The 16851-nt window shown below is 35.3% G+C and overlaps 3 protein-coding genes across 3 annotated transcripts; 1 reads left to right on the forward strand and 2 right to left on the reverse strand.

The window, feature by feature from the left end:
* Window positions 1–3620: 3620 nt before the first annotated feature.
* On the reverse strand, window positions 3621–7779 carry LOC111497573 (protein NDL1-like). The gene is made up of 11 exons (XM_023148402.1): window positions 7557–7779; window positions 6049–6148; window positions 5492–5589; window positions 5296–5384; window positions 5144–5204; window positions 4989–5075; window positions 4820–4897; window positions 4659–4715; window positions 4494–4549; window positions 4272–4407; window positions 3621–4183 (listed from the first exon to the last, which is right to left on the reverse strand). Exons 1-11 carry the CDS (start codon window positions 7614–7616, stop codon window positions 3971–3973), a joined length of 1035 nt encoding a protein of 344 aa, XP_023004170.1. The 5' UTR covers window positions 7617–7779; the 3' UTR covers window positions 3621–3970.
* A 2629-nt stretch (window positions 7780–10408) lies between these two features.
* Window positions 10409–13166, forward strand: LOC111499839. The gene is made up of 7 exons (XM_023151539.1): window positions 10409–10781; window positions 10916–11026; window positions 11320–11388; window positions 11840–11971; window positions 12424–12501; window positions 12584–12706; window positions 12794–13166. Exons 1-7 carry the CDS (start codon window positions 10587–10589, stop codon window positions 12980–12982), a joined length of 897 nt encoding a protein of 298 aa, XP_023007307.1. The 5' UTR covers window positions 10409–10586; the 3' UTR covers window positions 12983–13166.
* Window positions 13167–13228: 62 nt separating this feature from the next.
* Window positions 13229–16381, reverse strand: LOC111499832 (protein arginine N-methyltransferase 1.1). Its single transcript, XM_023151526.1, has 9 exons — window positions 16013–16381; window positions 15546–15556; window positions 15301–15456; window positions 15135–15198; window positions 14808–14950; window positions 14513–14600; window positions 14303–14418; window positions 13733–13883; window positions 13229–13606 (listed from the first exon to the last, which is right to left on the reverse strand). Exons 1-9 carry the CDS (start codon window positions 16275–16277, stop codon window positions 13401–13403), a joined length of 1200 nt encoding a protein of 399 aa, XP_023007294.1. The 5' UTR covers window positions 16278–16381; the 3' UTR covers window positions 13229–13400.
* Between the last annotated feature and the right edge of the window lie 470 nt (window positions 16382–16851).

Below are 16851 nucleotides of genomic sequence, written 5' to 3' on the forward strand. Positions count from 1 at the left end.
GCTTTGTGAGGGCCAAACAATAACGACGCTAAGAAATAAATGGATTGGGTTAACCAAATGATTATGTGGTAAAAACTCATCGATGAATCCAGCAGCTAAGTTCCAAGCGACTTTTGATCCCAATGAAACGAGTCAATTGACGTTGCTTTCTTTCTAAGAAATCCAAAAGCCAAAACACTGCACAAAGTTTTTGGTATTATTTTTTAATCTCATTTTGTTCCCATTAAACTCGACAAAGGGTTGTTTAATTTTCGAGTTTATTCTCACAAAATCTAAGCTTTATGGATCTTAAACAACTAAATCAATGGAAATCAAAACTTTAGCTTCTTAATCGAAATTATATATTTAAATCGGCTGAGTTAAAACCCAAATTATTATGTATTTGTGTTTGGATTATAAAAAAACGTTGTCTTTGTGAAGAACAAAAGGTGGATTGACTGTATTAATAAAATCCTTTTGAGTTCGTGATATCTATAAATAAAAAAGATGGGGAAAAAATGATTTGCTTTGGAAAAGAGAAGGTTAAGGAAAACGACAGGAAGCAGAGGACAGAGCATCATAAATGGGACGATAATAAAGAAGCTTTGAAGGCTTTTGTGCGAGCTGGAGTGGGGTTCAAAGCTTTGCAATCAGGTCCCTATTGAATAATTATTTGCACAATGAAATCCAAGGTTGTCCCCATTGGCTGCTAATGTTATTTATTGTCTTACTGCTGTTTATTTTTATTACTTTTCATTAATTATGATCTTGAATTGATAGTCAAACTACGATTCAGAATTTAGATTCGATATTGATGGTCCCAATATTTACCTGCATCGCGGTACGAAATTTTCACTGTGTCGAGGCCAAGCAGCGCATAGCTAATGGCATAGGAGCCGACTTGGCGTTAGCGGCTTCGTGCCGCACTGGAGTAATCCAATATGTGGTTCGGCACGTTCCACTTTCTAGGTAGCTGTAAGTAGATCGAGAGATCTATGTTAGGTTTCTAAAATGATGACTATTTTCACAAACAAACACGAATTTTTTAAGATGTTTTTGTCTTTAATCACATGCATTCTATAAAAATTCTCAAGAGATTATCTAACATAGAATGATTCCAAGCAACGTGTCACAACTGCACTCTTACAGGACGTTTGTAAGCGATTGTAGTCTTCTTTCGTTTCTCGACGGTGAAGTAAGACTAAGCTCATGAGCACCAATCCATCCCGAACTTGGTGGTTAAACTCTACTGCGGTGACGATCCAGATTTATCACAGCTATAGAAGAATTTCAATGTTCTCTTTCAGACCTCTCAACCAATCGATACGACCTCGGAAACATTCTCACTACTGAGTGAGTGAGTCAACTCAAAATCGTGTCACCTTCTACTTAACAACTTATACCCAAGCCTTTGTTTAAGAAGGTTTTAGAAAATAGGGGCAGTGAGAGATTTTAGAAATAGGGTTTGAAAGCAAAATTGAAAGAAATGAAGAAAACAATGTTATAATCTATAAGCAAAAAAAGCAACACAACGACATACATAACATATAACTTCCACTAGAAAAAATTGATAGATTAATCGCGGTCCTTTATAGTACTTTCTAAGGCGTTTTAGGACTATCTTGCATAGACATGATTATATCGGAACGTTCTACTCTAGAAAACAGTAAAGGAAAACGATAAAATGATACAATGCAAGAGGTTTGACATGCAACGAGTATGCAACAAGCATGTCTATGATATAAAACACGTTTAATCATGAAGTTTTTATGATTGAGTCATCCAAAAATATGTTTTTACCTTACTGCCCGCACTTATGTTTTTTTTTTTTTTACTGTCCATATCAACAATTATATTCCTTAATGAAAAAAAAAAAAAAAAAAATTATTCCACTCTTTTTAGGTAGGAATGGAATGTTAGCCTTCCATTTTTTTCTCCTTTTTTTAAAAAAAATAGAAATTGATTCTATGAGTATGAGAAGAATGCATAAAAAGAAAAACTAATATTCTCCTCCAGATTATACTTTTGCATCTTTTGTTTCTTGTGCATATATTTATTTATTAAATATATTTTCAGTTTATAAAACACTTTTCTTGTTTTAATTATGTATATTTTAATTTTAGTCTTAAGAAATAAAATTTAGGAATATTATTAAATAACAGATTCCGACATCCGAAATTGTGTTTCTCATTTCTTTTGTTGCTTTGGCAGATGAACAAGGGGATGCTCATTGTCACAATTGTGTTCTTGTGATAGCGAGACAGCGATTGTGCTACACTTGTTCTAACCAAGCGAACAAGTCAATCTTGAGAAATTCGGACGTCGCGAACAATGTCGGCGTATGTGCGGGTCTCGAGTCACGTTACGAGAAAATATTTAGAAAATGTGCGTGAGAAAATACATTGGAAACTGATTTGAAAAATCGAAGAAATCAACGTTATATGACTATAAGCATACAAACGAATACCACGACTTAAATATCATATAATTTAAGTCGTGGTATTCGTTTGTATGCTTATAGTCATATAACGTTGATTTCTTCGGAGGAAGAAGTGACAACTAATCATATTCTCCTATAATACATTTTTAGAGCATTTTAGCCCCAGCGGGGATAGACATGATTTTGGTGAACCAATATGAAATGCTAGAGACCTATCTAGGATGAAAGCATAAAAAAAGTTTGGAACGGGCATGCAAACCATGGACAACACGTCCTAGACAAGCAAGACCGAGATATCTGTCATGCAGCCATAGACAACGTGCCTTGGACAAGCATGACCGTGACATTCTCCCCCACTTAATTGGTTGACGTCTCTATTAACCAACTTAGACAAGCAAGACTGAGACATCTATTATGCAGCCATAAACATGTTTTGGACAAACTTGACCGTAACCCTCAACTGCATGGAATACAAGTGGTAACGGTGCTTTTAGACCTTCACTTCTTAGATTCCGTCAACAATCAAACCCAACCTACTACTTTAAATACGACTTGATGATTTAAAAAGTACGAATAACATATATAAGGAACTTTAAATACGACTTGAGGGTTGGTTAAGCTTCTTTATAGTTATATCTACTTTAATAAGAACACACTCTTAATTCTTAATTCAACTCAAGGCAGACCGAAAAAAAAAAAAAAAAAAAACCATTTCATTTTATATTTCCAAGTACGTAATGATTTAACAAATTACACAAATTTATCAATAAACCAAACCAAAATGGTGTTGGGAGCAATCAATAGGGAACAATAAGAACCTGTATGATGCTCATGACTTTATGGACAGCCGCATAAATAAAGGGAATAATAATAATAATAACAGCCAACAAGCACCGAACATGAATGCTTTCACAACTATTTTTAAAAGAGAAAGCGGAAATCACGTTGAAGGCCGGCAAAAATTAAGCAAAAACTCCTCGTTCAGTGATTCCCAGCTAGCCAATTCAATCATTTTCAGGCTCCATCTCATTCAATCTATATTCCAATATAAAACAGACCTACACACCAATATAACTAAAGATGAACCCAGAACATAGCTTAGTAGATAACACACAAATTCCTGCTGAATGAAAGAAAACGATGATATTACTCATAAGAAGAAGAAGAAGAAGAAGAAGAAGAAGAAGAAGAAGAAGAAGAGTAGCATGCAGCAGCTCAGTCAGAATAAATAAATATTTTGGTCAGATTGAAGAATATACGAATCCAAAGAGTTCAAGAATATGATCTCTTTTATGTCTGATGACTACAAAAGAATGAATATGTCCTCCTCCCTATAGTTATTTACCCATCATCATTGTAAGCTTTTTTTCACTCACATCTCTCCCTATCTACAAACGCCCTTTCAACAAATCAAAATTCTGGAAACGAAAAAACTTACAGACGTACGGACGGACGGACGGACAGACTTTCGAATCACAGCGAAGCATTAGCCTTAGCTCAGCCCCTTCTTCTCCTCCTCCTTTTCCAGTTCTGTCTGTCCCTCCTCGACGATTAAGAAATGCGGGTCTTTATTGGTTTTAGCTTTAATCCCATGCTTTCTGGAGAAAGGAGCTCTGGGGAGATGCAAGATGGACTGAGCGGACTCCGTGGACTGTCACTGAATTGGCATGGTCTATACAACCCATATCCCATGAAGAAGTACTCCATTGGTATCAACATTGCGTGTGGCTGCTCTTCAGTTACCATCGATCCACAAGCTTGGACCTGCATGAATCACCCCCCCTCGGATTAATTATTTAACGAAGCCTAGGCAATTATGGCTGCAGAGAGTTCAATTACTACCATGTCATACCTCAACCAAGGCGCTATATCTTCTGTCCAATTTTGATATCATGTGGAGTGCTTCAGAATGGAAAGGCGAGCTATCCCCGACGAAAATGAGAGTGCGACACCGGAGCCTTTTCAACCCTTCAGTAATGTCTGGTCTTCTGCAAAAGGGAAAAAAAGGTTGCGTTGCAGATTGACATATACGTGGATGAGCAGAACGAATGGTAGAGATGGGAAAAGAATTTACCCATTAATTGCATGGAGGAACCTCAAAACATTGTTGCTCTGTCTCTCATCTAACAACTGACAGAACAGATATACCATCTTTATCAAACTAACCCAAAATTTGAACCAACAACGAGAAAAGTTCGAGAAACGGAAAAGGATACACAACAGACAAACTAGCACATACTTTTCTACAAGCTTGAACTATATCGGACTCTGCAACTTCGGCACTACCACGGACCTCCTGTTGCAAGTTACAACACAATCTCATGAATCCAGTCACCCACAACAATATCAAAGGTGAACACAGAAAAGTGAATTAACTCTTAAGAATGGAAATCATATAACCTTGCTGAAGTACCGCTGAAGCAAGCACTCTTTCAACAACCCGCACATGCCATAGAAGTATAACAAGTTAGACATTACCTGCAAGTACAACGGATAGAAGATATTTAACATGCATCAAAGCTTGAACGTAATTCTATCTATGAAGAATAACAACGCTTGAAAAGGTTACCTTATTATAGAACCACTCGGACCAAGACGGAGCCTTGCATAAGGGGGATATAAGAATTAAACCAAGAACACGTTCTCTATATTTCAACTGTAAAATAATAAATTGGTCAGACCAAAAAAAACTTTTCATTGAGCTTCACAATGAGATGAACGTACAGCAAAAAGCGTAAGAATGTAAGCGCCTGCTGTTACCCCCATGCACATCACTGCACCAAGTCTGTAATAGAAATAGCCATTTCAAAATCAACTATACAAGCTTTGATATCAAAATTCTAAAGAGGAGTCGTGAGAGGATGCGTTGTAATTACCCAAAATAGTTGAGAACCTCAAGGATTTGATCTGCTAAATCATCAGCAGAGGGCATAGGCTTATCCTGACAAATCTCAGCAGCTCCTAACTGCAAGAACTCTTGGTAAAGTTCCAAAAAGGAAGCTATGTGAATATAATATTCAGAAGCAGATACAGTTATCCACGTACACAAATTTACTCAACAATAATACAGACCTCATGTCCTGGTGGACTGATATGGTAGATGCAAAAGTTGTGAAGTAGCAAAGAAGCTGCTTCAGGGAAGAAGAATAATCCTTGAAAACACGACATATCTGCAAAACTCAGTGAAAAGAAACCACTTAAAAGTTATTTCACATATTTTGAAGATGACGTATGAAACACAAACACTTTAGTTTAGCTCACTTGTCCAAGTCCAACATTTGTTGGACACATATCGAACACTTGTTAGCACAATAAATGAGTTACATACTGGCTGTACAAAGTCAATCTAGGTCGAACATTTGTTAAGTATACTAAATAGACATATAATGATGTATTTTGAGTGCAAAATACATCAAATTCATATTTTTAAGCATATAAATACATAAACATATGGACTTCGAATTTCCTTCTGGTGTAAAAATGTTAAATGTATATTTAAGTAAACGTGTCTTTGCCATGTTCGTGCCCTAGATACTTACAAACTAACCTGTCACAGGATTTGTGTCTAGTATCCATATTAATGCATCTTAGATGACGACTAAGAAGAACGGATAACTCCAAGCACTTACGATTTAGAGCCAAATCTGGATAGGTAATCAGTGGCGGCTTGTCTTGGTCTCCGCAAACTATAACAGACACAGAACCCTGGCCAGTTCGTATATGATGCTCCTGTGAATGACATGAGTGGCATTTGATCAGCAAGATGATATGAAAAGTATCGGGGGGAATCAAAATACTCAAATCAAAAAGAATATAAAGAAGAAACATCTTGTAGTTGTCTCTCCCAATCACATATTATTCCTGTACGAGCTATGGGAGAGTAAAAAGGAAGCCCTTTCGGAAGGAAAAAAGTTCAAATAGTCCAACATTTCCAGCCTATTATATCCTAAAAGAACAGCCCATGTGCATTTCCTTTCAAGATGCCCAAGCTAACTTGTTCCTTCAATCTAGTACAGCTTTATAAAAGTAGAGCAAAAACACGAATGTATATTTCTGCGTTCGAATTATCATTAGCTCAAAAATTATGACAACAGCCAAGATAAATAAGCAACCATATCTATCAACACAAATAAAGTTTCATTACAAAAAGAAAAATAAGAAGCAAAAAAGTGGGTAAGGCGTTGGTTCATTCAGTAATGGGCTTTCAGCGATTAACGATCATATCCTCAAGGGATAAGTTAAGTACTAAGATAAGCAACCAATACTACAAGAAAGCAAATGGAAAAATATCCAACAAAAACAATACCATTTTCAAACTCATTGATAATTGCGAAGTTCAAACAAACAATTCAAAAAACCCCAACTGAAAAACTAAAAATCCTTGAAAAAAACACAAATTAAAGAGATACAAGATGTCTTAATCCTCATAAAAGCTTGACCAGGTGAAAACCCTTTGTCAAAAGAGGTAAAAAGAAAATTGAATAGGAGGAATAACAGGGTTTAAAAATGTCAAGGCCTAGATAACGACGACATAGAACATAATGAAAACAAAAAAGAGAAGGAAAAATTGGAAGGAAACAAAAAGGACCCCAGAAGCTAGAAATAGGAAATGATCAAATCCCATCGTTATCACATCAAGCATTTAAACAAGTAGGAAAAACCACCGATCCCTGAATCAAGAAAGTAGCCTCAAAACCTAACCCATTGCCTAGCTTAATTAATTAGTTCATTCATTTAAGGAAGAAGGGTTGGACTTAATTGTTAATAGCTTCCTAATGAATGGAAGATCCTCGGTCAAACAAGCCATGGAAATGAACTCCAGATCGGAACGGGAAAAAAAAAAGTGGGGAAGTAATAATCCCCAAATAATTTTCTCCTTTATATTCACATCCGAACAAAGCTATAGAATGCCATAAGACACTTCAGCCATAATAAGAACCCCCAGCCCCACAGCCAAAAGAAAACGGGATTTTAAGCCATCAAATCATTAAGAGGAATAAAAAACCCCGCTGAAATCTCTCATCGACGAAAAAGAAAGAACCGAGAAACAAAAAACGATTCAACTGCACAATAAATCAAGCCATTAAAGGAAAACCCTGGTGGAAAAAAGCAAGAAACGAATGAAATTAAGACAAACCGTTCCACCGAGATAGATCTTCTCCATGTTGACGGAAACAGAGTCGTTAGAATCTGCCATGGCCGTAGCTCTGTGTCCGCCCGAGAGCGCTACCACCAAAACAGCCGGTCGCCGTCGGTCGCGGAGGTCCTCCTGTGTCTCTGTCTCTGTCTCTGTCTCGCTCGCTTTTACTCTCGTCTCTCTTCTTCCAGAATTATAGGCTTTGGATTCGTTGGCTTATATACAAAGCGATTCTTTCTGTTCTCTGTCTGTTTTAACAATCTCTTTCTCTAATTATTTTTTTATCTTTTTAATTTTTATTTTTTTCTCTCTCAATTTTTTCGTTTTTATTTTTATTATCTCTCGTCTAACTGGAAAATTTAACTGCGGTTAATTTCCACCGACGCGCTGAGACCCTCCCTCCCAACTGATATTAACCCGTTAACCGTGGTCAATGTCCCGCCAGCTCAGCCTTTAAAAACCGAAAAGGACAAGTGCATGAACTTACCTAAACGTCGCCGTTTTAGTGCCGCCGAAATGGCAGTTCCTTTGCTAAGATTAATTTTTTTTTTGCTAGATATATTTGAAAACCGAAATTTTATGGATATTTATTTTCGAGAATTATAATATATTATAATAATTAATTGTGCATATATCTTAAATATTTGTAATTAAATAATATTTTTTTATTTCATGAATAATATATTTTATTTTATTTGTTAGTTTATATTTTCGACTTGTATTCTATGAATATTAATCAAAATTAAACTTTAGATTTCATTCTTAATTTTTAATATTAAGTAGGTTCCTTTTATTTATTTTTAATTAATATTTGAATTTTTATATTTTAGTTGAAATTAATTTTATCACAGTGTTTAGTCAACTATCTAAATTAAAAGAAAAAAAATTGGTGTATTTAATAGTTTTGAGTGTTTACTAACGTTTTGAACCTTTTAAGTTATAGTACTGACATGCTCCGTACAAAGGCTAACCTAAATCAAACCCAATAAAGATTCTATAGGTTGGAAGCATGCACGGCAAAGCCTCGACCTCAGTTCCTTATTGAAGGGTGAAGATGCTATGGGTCGAGAGCATGCATGGTGTCACAATCGACAATGAGATTGTATATTTGAAAAAGTCATCAGTGACAATAGCTAATTAAAGTGGAAGAGAATATCGCAACCATACTACAAAAAAAAATAAGTTGTGACTCTCACGCGCAAATAAAATAAGATAGCGAGATGAAAGTGACACTCATCCGAACAAGGGAGAGTTGAGATAGACAAGTGTGATAATGCGGCCAAAAATTACACTCCAAAATATTTTGGAATTTAAACAATAGAAATATAATTTAACAAAAAAATAAAAGAAATGATGAGTTAAATGGGCCGTATTACATTGAGTTTGACCAAAAGCTGATGCATACACCTGTCATTGGATACTCTTTTTATGGGATCCACGTGGCCCATACCCCTGACAAATAGGTTCGAGTACGTGTACAAAACAAGTCCTTTAAAATTTCCTTTCATTAAAAAAAAAATGATATTGCTTGCCTTTGATCCGACTCAATTATTAATCATGCCCATTTTAATTATATTTTAATATCAAACTTCACTTACAGTTGGCAATTTGTGAGTGGTTGCCTCACATTCATTCACTAACCTCCCATACATTAAATCATTTTTTTTTTTTAACTTTAATCAAATCGACCTAAGAATATTGTACATTGTTCGGTGACTGACTCTGATACTATTTGTAACGTCTCAAACTCACCGCTAGTAAATATTGTCCACTTTGGCCTGTTACACATCACCGTCAACCTTATTGTTTTAAAACGCATCTATTAGGGACAAATTTTCATACACTTATAATAAATACTCTATTTACCTCTTCAACCGTAAATATAGTATATTTTTATCATTCTTTTACATATATTCATGCTTATTAGTGTTTCGTCCCTTCGCTTCACCTATCTATTAGAGTAAAAAAAACAATAATAAACTTACTCACTCCTTTACTCGAGGGTTGCAATATCACGTGTAAGAATCGATTATATAGACTTGTGAAAAGCTAAGAGGGTTACAGAACATATATATATATATGAACGGGCCATAATAATTATTATTATTATTTGTATATATAGAAGAAAAAAGAACTATTATAATTAGTGAACAAGTATGTCACGGTTATGCTTGTTTAAGACGTGTTGTCTATGATTACATGTTCGTTACATACCAAAACCTATGTTGTATTCACTTTATTGTCTTCATTTACCACTTTCATGATGTATAGTTTATTTATTGTATTTTGTTAGTGTATGACGCGTTGACAGAATTATATCTATGTTTAGTAGATCTGAAACGCCTCATAATGTACTATCGAGAATGCAACTAATCGTCAATTATTTATACTCGGAGTTATATACTATCTAAGTCGTTGTGTGACTTTTCCGCTTGTAAAAAGGATTCATTTTAGATTTAAGATTAATTTCTAAATTTGAGGTTAAATTTTATCAAAATTGATTAAATAATAATAATAAAATATATTTCATAAAAAAAAAAATTTAACATATTTTATTTTCGAACTTTAGGTAAGGAATGATTAATAAAGACAATTTTTTAATTAAAAAAATTAATGATAAACTAACAGTAAAATTAGTTTAAATACAAATTAATACTCGAAAGTCGAAACTCGATTAACAAGAAATAGAAAATTAAAAAAGAAATAAAAAAGACGTGTTTTCTTGCACCCTATTGGATGAAATCGATGGACCTATGTAAATGTACCCGAAGAACCAATTAGATAAAGCCACGTCATCTATGTTATTTATTTATTTATTAGTTTTATTTCGTCCTCTTGAAGACCGAAGCGCCTTTGTTTTCTTCGTTCGTTTGATTGATTTGATTTGATTTGATTTGATTTTGATTAGAACCGATTCCAATTTTCGTCCATTTCGGTGAAAAATCTTGTAGCGTAAAACACTTCTTCCACCATTGTTGGAATCCTCAATTCAAATTCTCTGAATCTTAAACAGAGAGCTTCGTGAAGAAGATGAATCGATTACTGAGTATTGTTTTGGTGCTTCTAGCCATTGCTTGGGTTCCGACGTTTGAGTGTTCGAAGAAGCTATCAACAGCTGCAAGGAGGGAGGACGTTCCGTACATCAAATGCCAGGTCTGCGAGAAGCTTGCTGTGCAGTTGTATCACCAAGTTGAGAAGAAACGAGCTGAGATCGCTCCCAAGAAGGTGATTCTTTATAGCTGATGTTTCATGGATCGGTTTTGGATTCTTTAATTTAGAGATTCAGATTATAATCAACTCCATTCATTTTTTTTCCTGCATTTGAATGTTTTCCCTTTCTTTTGGGGTTCTTGATGTAGATCTCCGAGTATCAAATTATCGAAATAGCTGAGAACGTATGTACTTTGAAGAAGGCAGAAGCTGATTGGATTTTGCAGATTGACATTGTTGAACAAGAGGATAGGCTTGAGGTAAGTGGAACTGAGATGAGATTTTGCTGTTTCAATACAACTAATGAATTTAGCTTTAAAATTTTGGTGACTTGTTATCACTGTTCGGGATTGGTATTTTCAACTTAGAAAATGAATGAAACGGTCCTATGAATCAAAACGAAATTTTCCGTTTACAATTATGATACTCAAAATATGAACGTATTTTGCCGACAAGCAACTCAAAATATGATAAATCTTGCCGGTTTATATTATTTTTATTACTTTATGAACATCTGTAAGCCATAACTCATTGAAGAACTATGTCTTCTTAGCTAGTGGAGCAGAACACCGAAGGACAATGCAATTCAGAGTGCAAGACTATTGAGCGTGCATGTCAAGAGGTATGTATTGCTTTGGCATTGAGTATGATGTTTATTAACCCTTATTAGCTGAAAGAATAAAAAATTAGTACAGCTTCAGAATCTGGGGAGATAAGAAACGAGAATCTCATTGTATTAATATATTATTGATGTTTTTATAAAAAAACCTTGACATAAACTAGTAGGAATAGTGTTCTTACTTCCTTAAGTAGTTTGTTTTTAGTAGATTACAAATCTTAATGAGGTCCACTGATTAGGTAAATGCAATATACACGACCAATACAAATAAATCAAGTAAAAGATGAACTAGAAGATTTTTTTTTTAAAAGAATAGCCAGGAGGAGTTTGCTGAATCTGAAGTGGTGTGTTTTGCTAGTATTGCTTTGACTTCGTGATAGAATAGATTCCCCATCGTGGGTTTACCAGAAAGAAAATATAGCAATTTCTTAAATTTGTTCTGTTGCCTTCGCAGGTCATGGGATTTTCTGATACTGATGTTGCTGAATACTTGTATAGCTCCAAACCAAAGATTGAATCGTTGGTTAACTATCTGTGCAAGGACCTCACTCAATCATGCAGTACTAAGCCGCCTCCAGTTCCAAAGGTAGCAACTAATCACATGCCGGTTTAACTGATTGATGAGATTATCCATCGTTTTTTGGTGTGAGCTAATTGTCATTGTCATTAAAATTCTGGGTTCTGGTACCTATTGGGACTAACTTGCCCTCTAATTATATGTTTTAGTTAAATTCCAATGGTCTGTTATACATTGGTTATTCGTTAGAGATTAAAATAATTTTGAAATCCAATTTGTTCGATATATCCGTTGGTTAGGTTGAGGAAGTGGAATCTCTTTAGGATCTACTCCAGCCAGCCAGCCAGCATCATTTAGAAATGGAGATAGTGAATAATTTTAATGATGCTTGTGGAAAAAATTGGGTTCATTTAATAATCATGTTATTAGTTTTGGTTAAGATGTGGTTTTGAGTTTTTGACATTTTAGTGTATTGAGATTCAGTCTTCTATAGTTGATCCTTGTATTGTATTATGATTCAGGACAGGACTCCAGGCGAGCCCTTCGTGGCCAAGTCAGCAAAGGAAGCCGAGATGGAAAAGATGTTGAGATCTATGGAGGTAATTAGTTCGTTGTTTTAGTGCTTGTTGGTCAACACTTCCTCAATTTCTAAGCCTCACCCACGCTCTTCACCTAAACCAGGGAATGCCAGGAGCACCCGGTATGAAAATGTATTCAAGAGATGATCTAATGAATATGAAGAATTTCGGAGGCGAAGATGACGATGAAGACGAGGAAGAAGATGATAAATTCCCTTCAAATTTGGTACTTGAAACATCTTTTATATGGCCAGAAGTTTCAGGAATTAATTATAAATGTTTTGCATAAACTTATTGGGAAACCTTTCTGCAGGGCAAAGTTTTGAGGGAGAAAGAGAGCAAGAAGAGTGATTGGAAAAACAGGATCACGAAGGGCGTTTCGAAGACAGGGGAAGCAATAAAAAAGCACGCTTACAGAGTCTCTAACAAAGTAAGGCAATGGTGGAGAGCGAAGTCCAGAGGCTTCAAAAGTTCAAAGCCCGCCGCCAAACAAGAACTGTAAAGTCTCTCAGTAACATTAAAGTTTAAATTCGTTGTATTTGCATCGCCCCATTAGGAAGTTAGCTAGTGAAACTGATAGCAAATACAGAAGAGTTCTTGTTCGAATCAATCAATGTTCTGAAATTTTGTAGTACTCTTCAGGAAGACTAAAGCCTTGGATTTGGAAATGTTGTTTTTTTTTTTACAACTTACATTATAAATTGCAAAAACTGTCAGGAATTGGGGGTACATTCTCCAATTGCTTGTGGCAGAAGAGGAACAATAAATTGTATTTAAAGCATCCAGATGGATAAATGAATACAAGCATATCAATAAGGTATAATTGTCAAACCTAATTAATTCCTTAAAGAAGATGTAGCAACACACGAGTACGTAGATTGTGATCGAAAACAAGCCAGTGTTGTTGCACTATTGTTGAATCAACGCATCTTGTAATGTTGAGTCTTCGAGATCGTGCATCGACGTCCATTGAATGAATATTTCAGTACAATATCAATATCGCGAGAATTCTTCTTGTTTGGAGCAACATTCAAGCTACCAGTGATAGCTTCTCCCTCACAAATGGTGAGAACATCTTCCAAGTATAGAACTGTTTGCTTCCAATGTGTAGCTCTTGATCTCGGCCCTGTAACATAATATTGCAGAAGATTCTATCAACTCTAAAACTAAAATTGGCAGGATAAGTTACAAAATAGTAGTCATGAATTACAATAGCCTAAAAATACTTGTTTTCATCCCAGTAGAAATTTACCAGTAGAGAATCCAGTCAACTTATGGCACTTGGTAAAAGATACATCAAAGTAGGCAACAAGAGCATGAATGTAATCGTCACGTTCTGCTATGAGCTTGAATGGGGCAGTAAAGGAAGCATCGCCTGGCGCCATTTTGGATATATCCATCGTCTGAGTGAGACCAACCCAAACATATCATCCATAATGAAAACAGGTATAAGAGAAGGATCACTAAAACCCAAGTGTAAAATACTTCTCTTTTTAGAGCATGGAAAATAGAATCCAAAAAAATGTCATCTATAATCGAAGTTCGTGAGACTAGAACACCAAACATTCAAAACTAGGACGAGATTACAGTCGTCGAAGATTTTCAAGGCGATAAAGATAGAAATAGCATTGGAGGAGATTCAAAAAATTAGATAACTGATGAAAGCTTTTGAAAGTCAAAACTTTGAGAAGTGATAACAAGCAAGAAATGCTCATGTTCAACATAAATATTGAACTTCATTATTTGACCAAGAAACTATGGCAAGCATGACGTATTCAAGTGTCAATTAACTCAGTTTTCAGTGAAAGTGTTTCGTTATCACCTTAAGTAGCTGACAGTTTGTAACAATTTGATTCTGGTCAACAGTGTCCACCAAAGGCTCCACCAAGGCTTGCCTTTTGATGCAGCTCATGTCAAACCCATATACACTATTCCAAACTATTTTAGCATGAAGATGACAAGGAAACAATGTCAGAAAAGATTGCAGCATATATAGCTGAACGATTCAAATAACATTTCTAGCTGAACTCACACTCAATCTTGTCTTCTTTGTAGTCTGCATCCTCAATGGCTGTTAGATACAGAGAAGCTTTGTCTGGTAGTACAAGACCATCATTAACCTGCATGAGGAAACAAAATAGCATATGTTAATATAAGGGACCAGCTGAGATTCCCACATTTGGCTTTCCCCATTAAGTTATTGAGCCTTGGATTAGAGAATGAATGAGTGACATTAAATCATCGCAAGAATACAGAAGCAAATACACAGAACACTCTTCAAACAGATTACTTATGCTAAAATCTCAGCAAATACACAGAACACTTACAAGCCACTTATCACGAGCATATAGGACTGTATTTAACATATTCTCGAACAACAAAAAGTATCCCATCCATTCTGAAATAATTATGTCTACTCTAGCAACAGGAAGCTCAATTTCTTCAATCTTTCCTTTCAGAACGGTTATAACTGCCAAAAAAAAAAAAAAAAAAAAAAAAAAAGGTTTTGTGANAAAAAAAAAAAAAAAAAAAAAAAAAAACAGGGTTTTGTGATGAGAAACTGCTATACAAGAAAAGAAAATAACTGAGAGAATACAATTTTATGAAATTACAACAATTGGGTACAAGAGGAACAAGAGATATAAGAAAGATACCATTAGAAAATCCATTGGCTTCGACTATCTCTTTTGCCATATCAGCCATATGGGAGCACTCGACCTGTAAACGAACACTTCCTTAGAAGCAAAAACTAAGAGAATAAACCGAAGAAAGGGGAAAATAGAAGGCACATTCCCACATCACAAGAACCACCAAACTTACAGCATAAACATGTGCTGCTCCAGCTTTGGCACAAAATAGGGACAAAATGCCAGTCCCTGCTCCCACGTCAAGGACAACTTTATCTTTGAATAAAAACTTATTTTGATAAATTACATTTTGATACGTCTTAGTTCTAACTGAATCCTTCAGCATTTCCTGCAACAAGAAAAACAGCCATGCTAAATTTCTGTAAGGTACAATATGAAAAATAACTCTTTCGGCTTGCATCCATGTCGGAAACTTACTTCGTGAATGCCTGCACAAGTAAAACGAACAAATTACAAAAAAAGTAATTAAGCTTTCACTTTCAGGATCTTACTTGAAGATGAATAACAAATTGTGAACCAGAAGTCACGGAAATTCCCAAAAACAATAAATGGATGAACTAAAACACAGCATAATAATAAACACATTCACGCAGACTTTTCCCGTACTAAACAGCAAGGAGCGTTCAACATATGTCCAAGGACAATATATTTTTTTTTAACCAAGGATAGTAACAAAGAACTTTGAGATGTTAAACCTAAATCGCAATTCAAGTAAATCAATTACTAAAAGGAAGTGCAGGTTTAAAGGCTTGTCCCTAGACTATATTCCAAAATACAGTAATGATAGAATCTAGAACCGACGGTGAATCAAACTAAATGATATATTCGAAATAAGGAAGAAGAAAACATCCACAAATCAGCAAACCGAGAGGAAAAACCATTACCGAAGTGAGAGTAGGAATCGAAGTAATAATCAGCGCTGGTTTTATCATCTTTGTCATCCAAGGACTGGGCAGGCTCACACGCGGAGTCTTCAATGACTCTGTTGGAGTCGTCGGCTTCACACATGGACTCGTCGATGTTGGAGCTCTCAGTGGTTTCTTCAATCAGAGATTCGTCGTCGTCTTCGAAGCGAATCTTGGAGCCCTGGGGCTGAGGCAGGCCATTGAGGGTGGATGAGCTGTGATCACCATTTTTCCGGCGACCCATGATGGATTGGTTGCAGAGTAAACGAATAGATTAGGGCTTTCGGGTGGGGTTTTAGTGTAGAGCAGTGTTTCGCCGTAGAACTCAACTGCGCGGCTATGAGCGAGTTTTTGAAGTGATTTTAAAGCAGCGGACTAGTTGTGTTCCACGTTCATGAGTTTATTTCTTTTTAATTAATTAAGTAATTAGTTTTAAATATATACAACAAATGTAGGGCAAAAAGTAACACTTCCAGCTTGAACAAAAATAATACCCGTATCATAAATTATTTTTAAAAAATAAAATAAGCTTTGTTATGATTTAATTACCTTAAATTAAATTTTGTTCCTTTAATTGGTTTTTTTCTATGGCTCTTTGTTATGATTTAATAGGTTGATCTAAATTCAATTGGGTAAAGTGTAATAGTGTTAAATTTTAAGTTTTATTTTTTTTTTATTAAAAATAGTTTGCTTGATAATTCAATAAGTCTGCCACGTGTAGGTTCTTTAACAACCCTTGGTGCGTTTTCTCTGTACAATTACGGATTTGATGTCTAATTGTCTAATTGTCCAGACAATGTGGCTCGCTTTTTGTAAGT

This window comes from Cucurbita maxima, unplaced genomic scaffold, assembly GCF_002738345.1.
Source record: "Cucurbita maxima cultivar Rimu unplaced genomic scaffold, Cmax_1.0 Cma_Scf00002, whole genome shotgun sequence".
Lineage (NCBI taxonomy): Eukaryota > Viridiplantae > Streptophyta > Magnoliopsida > Cucurbitales > Cucurbitaceae > Cucurbita > Cucurbita maxima.

Bases quoted from the DNA above. Each gene is read 5' to 3' on its own strand.
- LOC111497573 (XM_023148402.1), bottom strand. From the start codon at position 7,616: ATGGCAGATTCTAACGACTCTGTTTCCGTCAACATGGAGAAGATCTAT. The intron at 5,385-5,491 runs GTCTGTATTATT...GAGTTCTTGCAG, and splicing joins TCAGTCCACCAGGACATGAG to TTAGGAGCTGCTGAGATTTG. The intron at 4,898-4,988 runs GTAACCTTTTCA...TTGTACTTGCAG, and splicing joins CCGAGTGGTTCTATAATAAG to GTAATGTCTAACTTGTTATA.
- LOC111499839 (XM_023151539.1), top strand. From the start codon at position 10,587: ATGAATCGATTACTGAGTATTGTTTTGGTGCTTCTAGCCATTGCTTGG. The intron at 11,389-11,839 runs GTATGTATTGCT...TTGCCTTCGCAG, and splicing joins TTGAGCGTGCATGTCAAGAG to GTCATGGGATTTTCTGATAC. The intron at 12,502-12,583 runs GTAATTAGTTCG...CACCTAAACCAG, and splicing joins AGATGTTGAGATCTATGGAG to GGAATGCCAGGAGCACCCGG.
- LOC111499832 (XM_023151526.1), bottom strand. From the start codon at position 16,277: ATGGGTCGCCGGAAAAATGGTGATCACAGCTCATCCACCCTCAATGGC. The intron at 14,951-15,134 runs GTATCTTTCTTA...TTTTTTTGGCAG, and splicing joins AGCCAATGGATTTTCTAATG to TTATAACCGTTCTGAAAGGA. The intron at 13,607-13,732 runs GTAAATTTCTAC...ATTATGTTACAG, and splicing joins GTTGACTGGATTCTCTACTG to GGCCGAGATCAAGAGCTACA.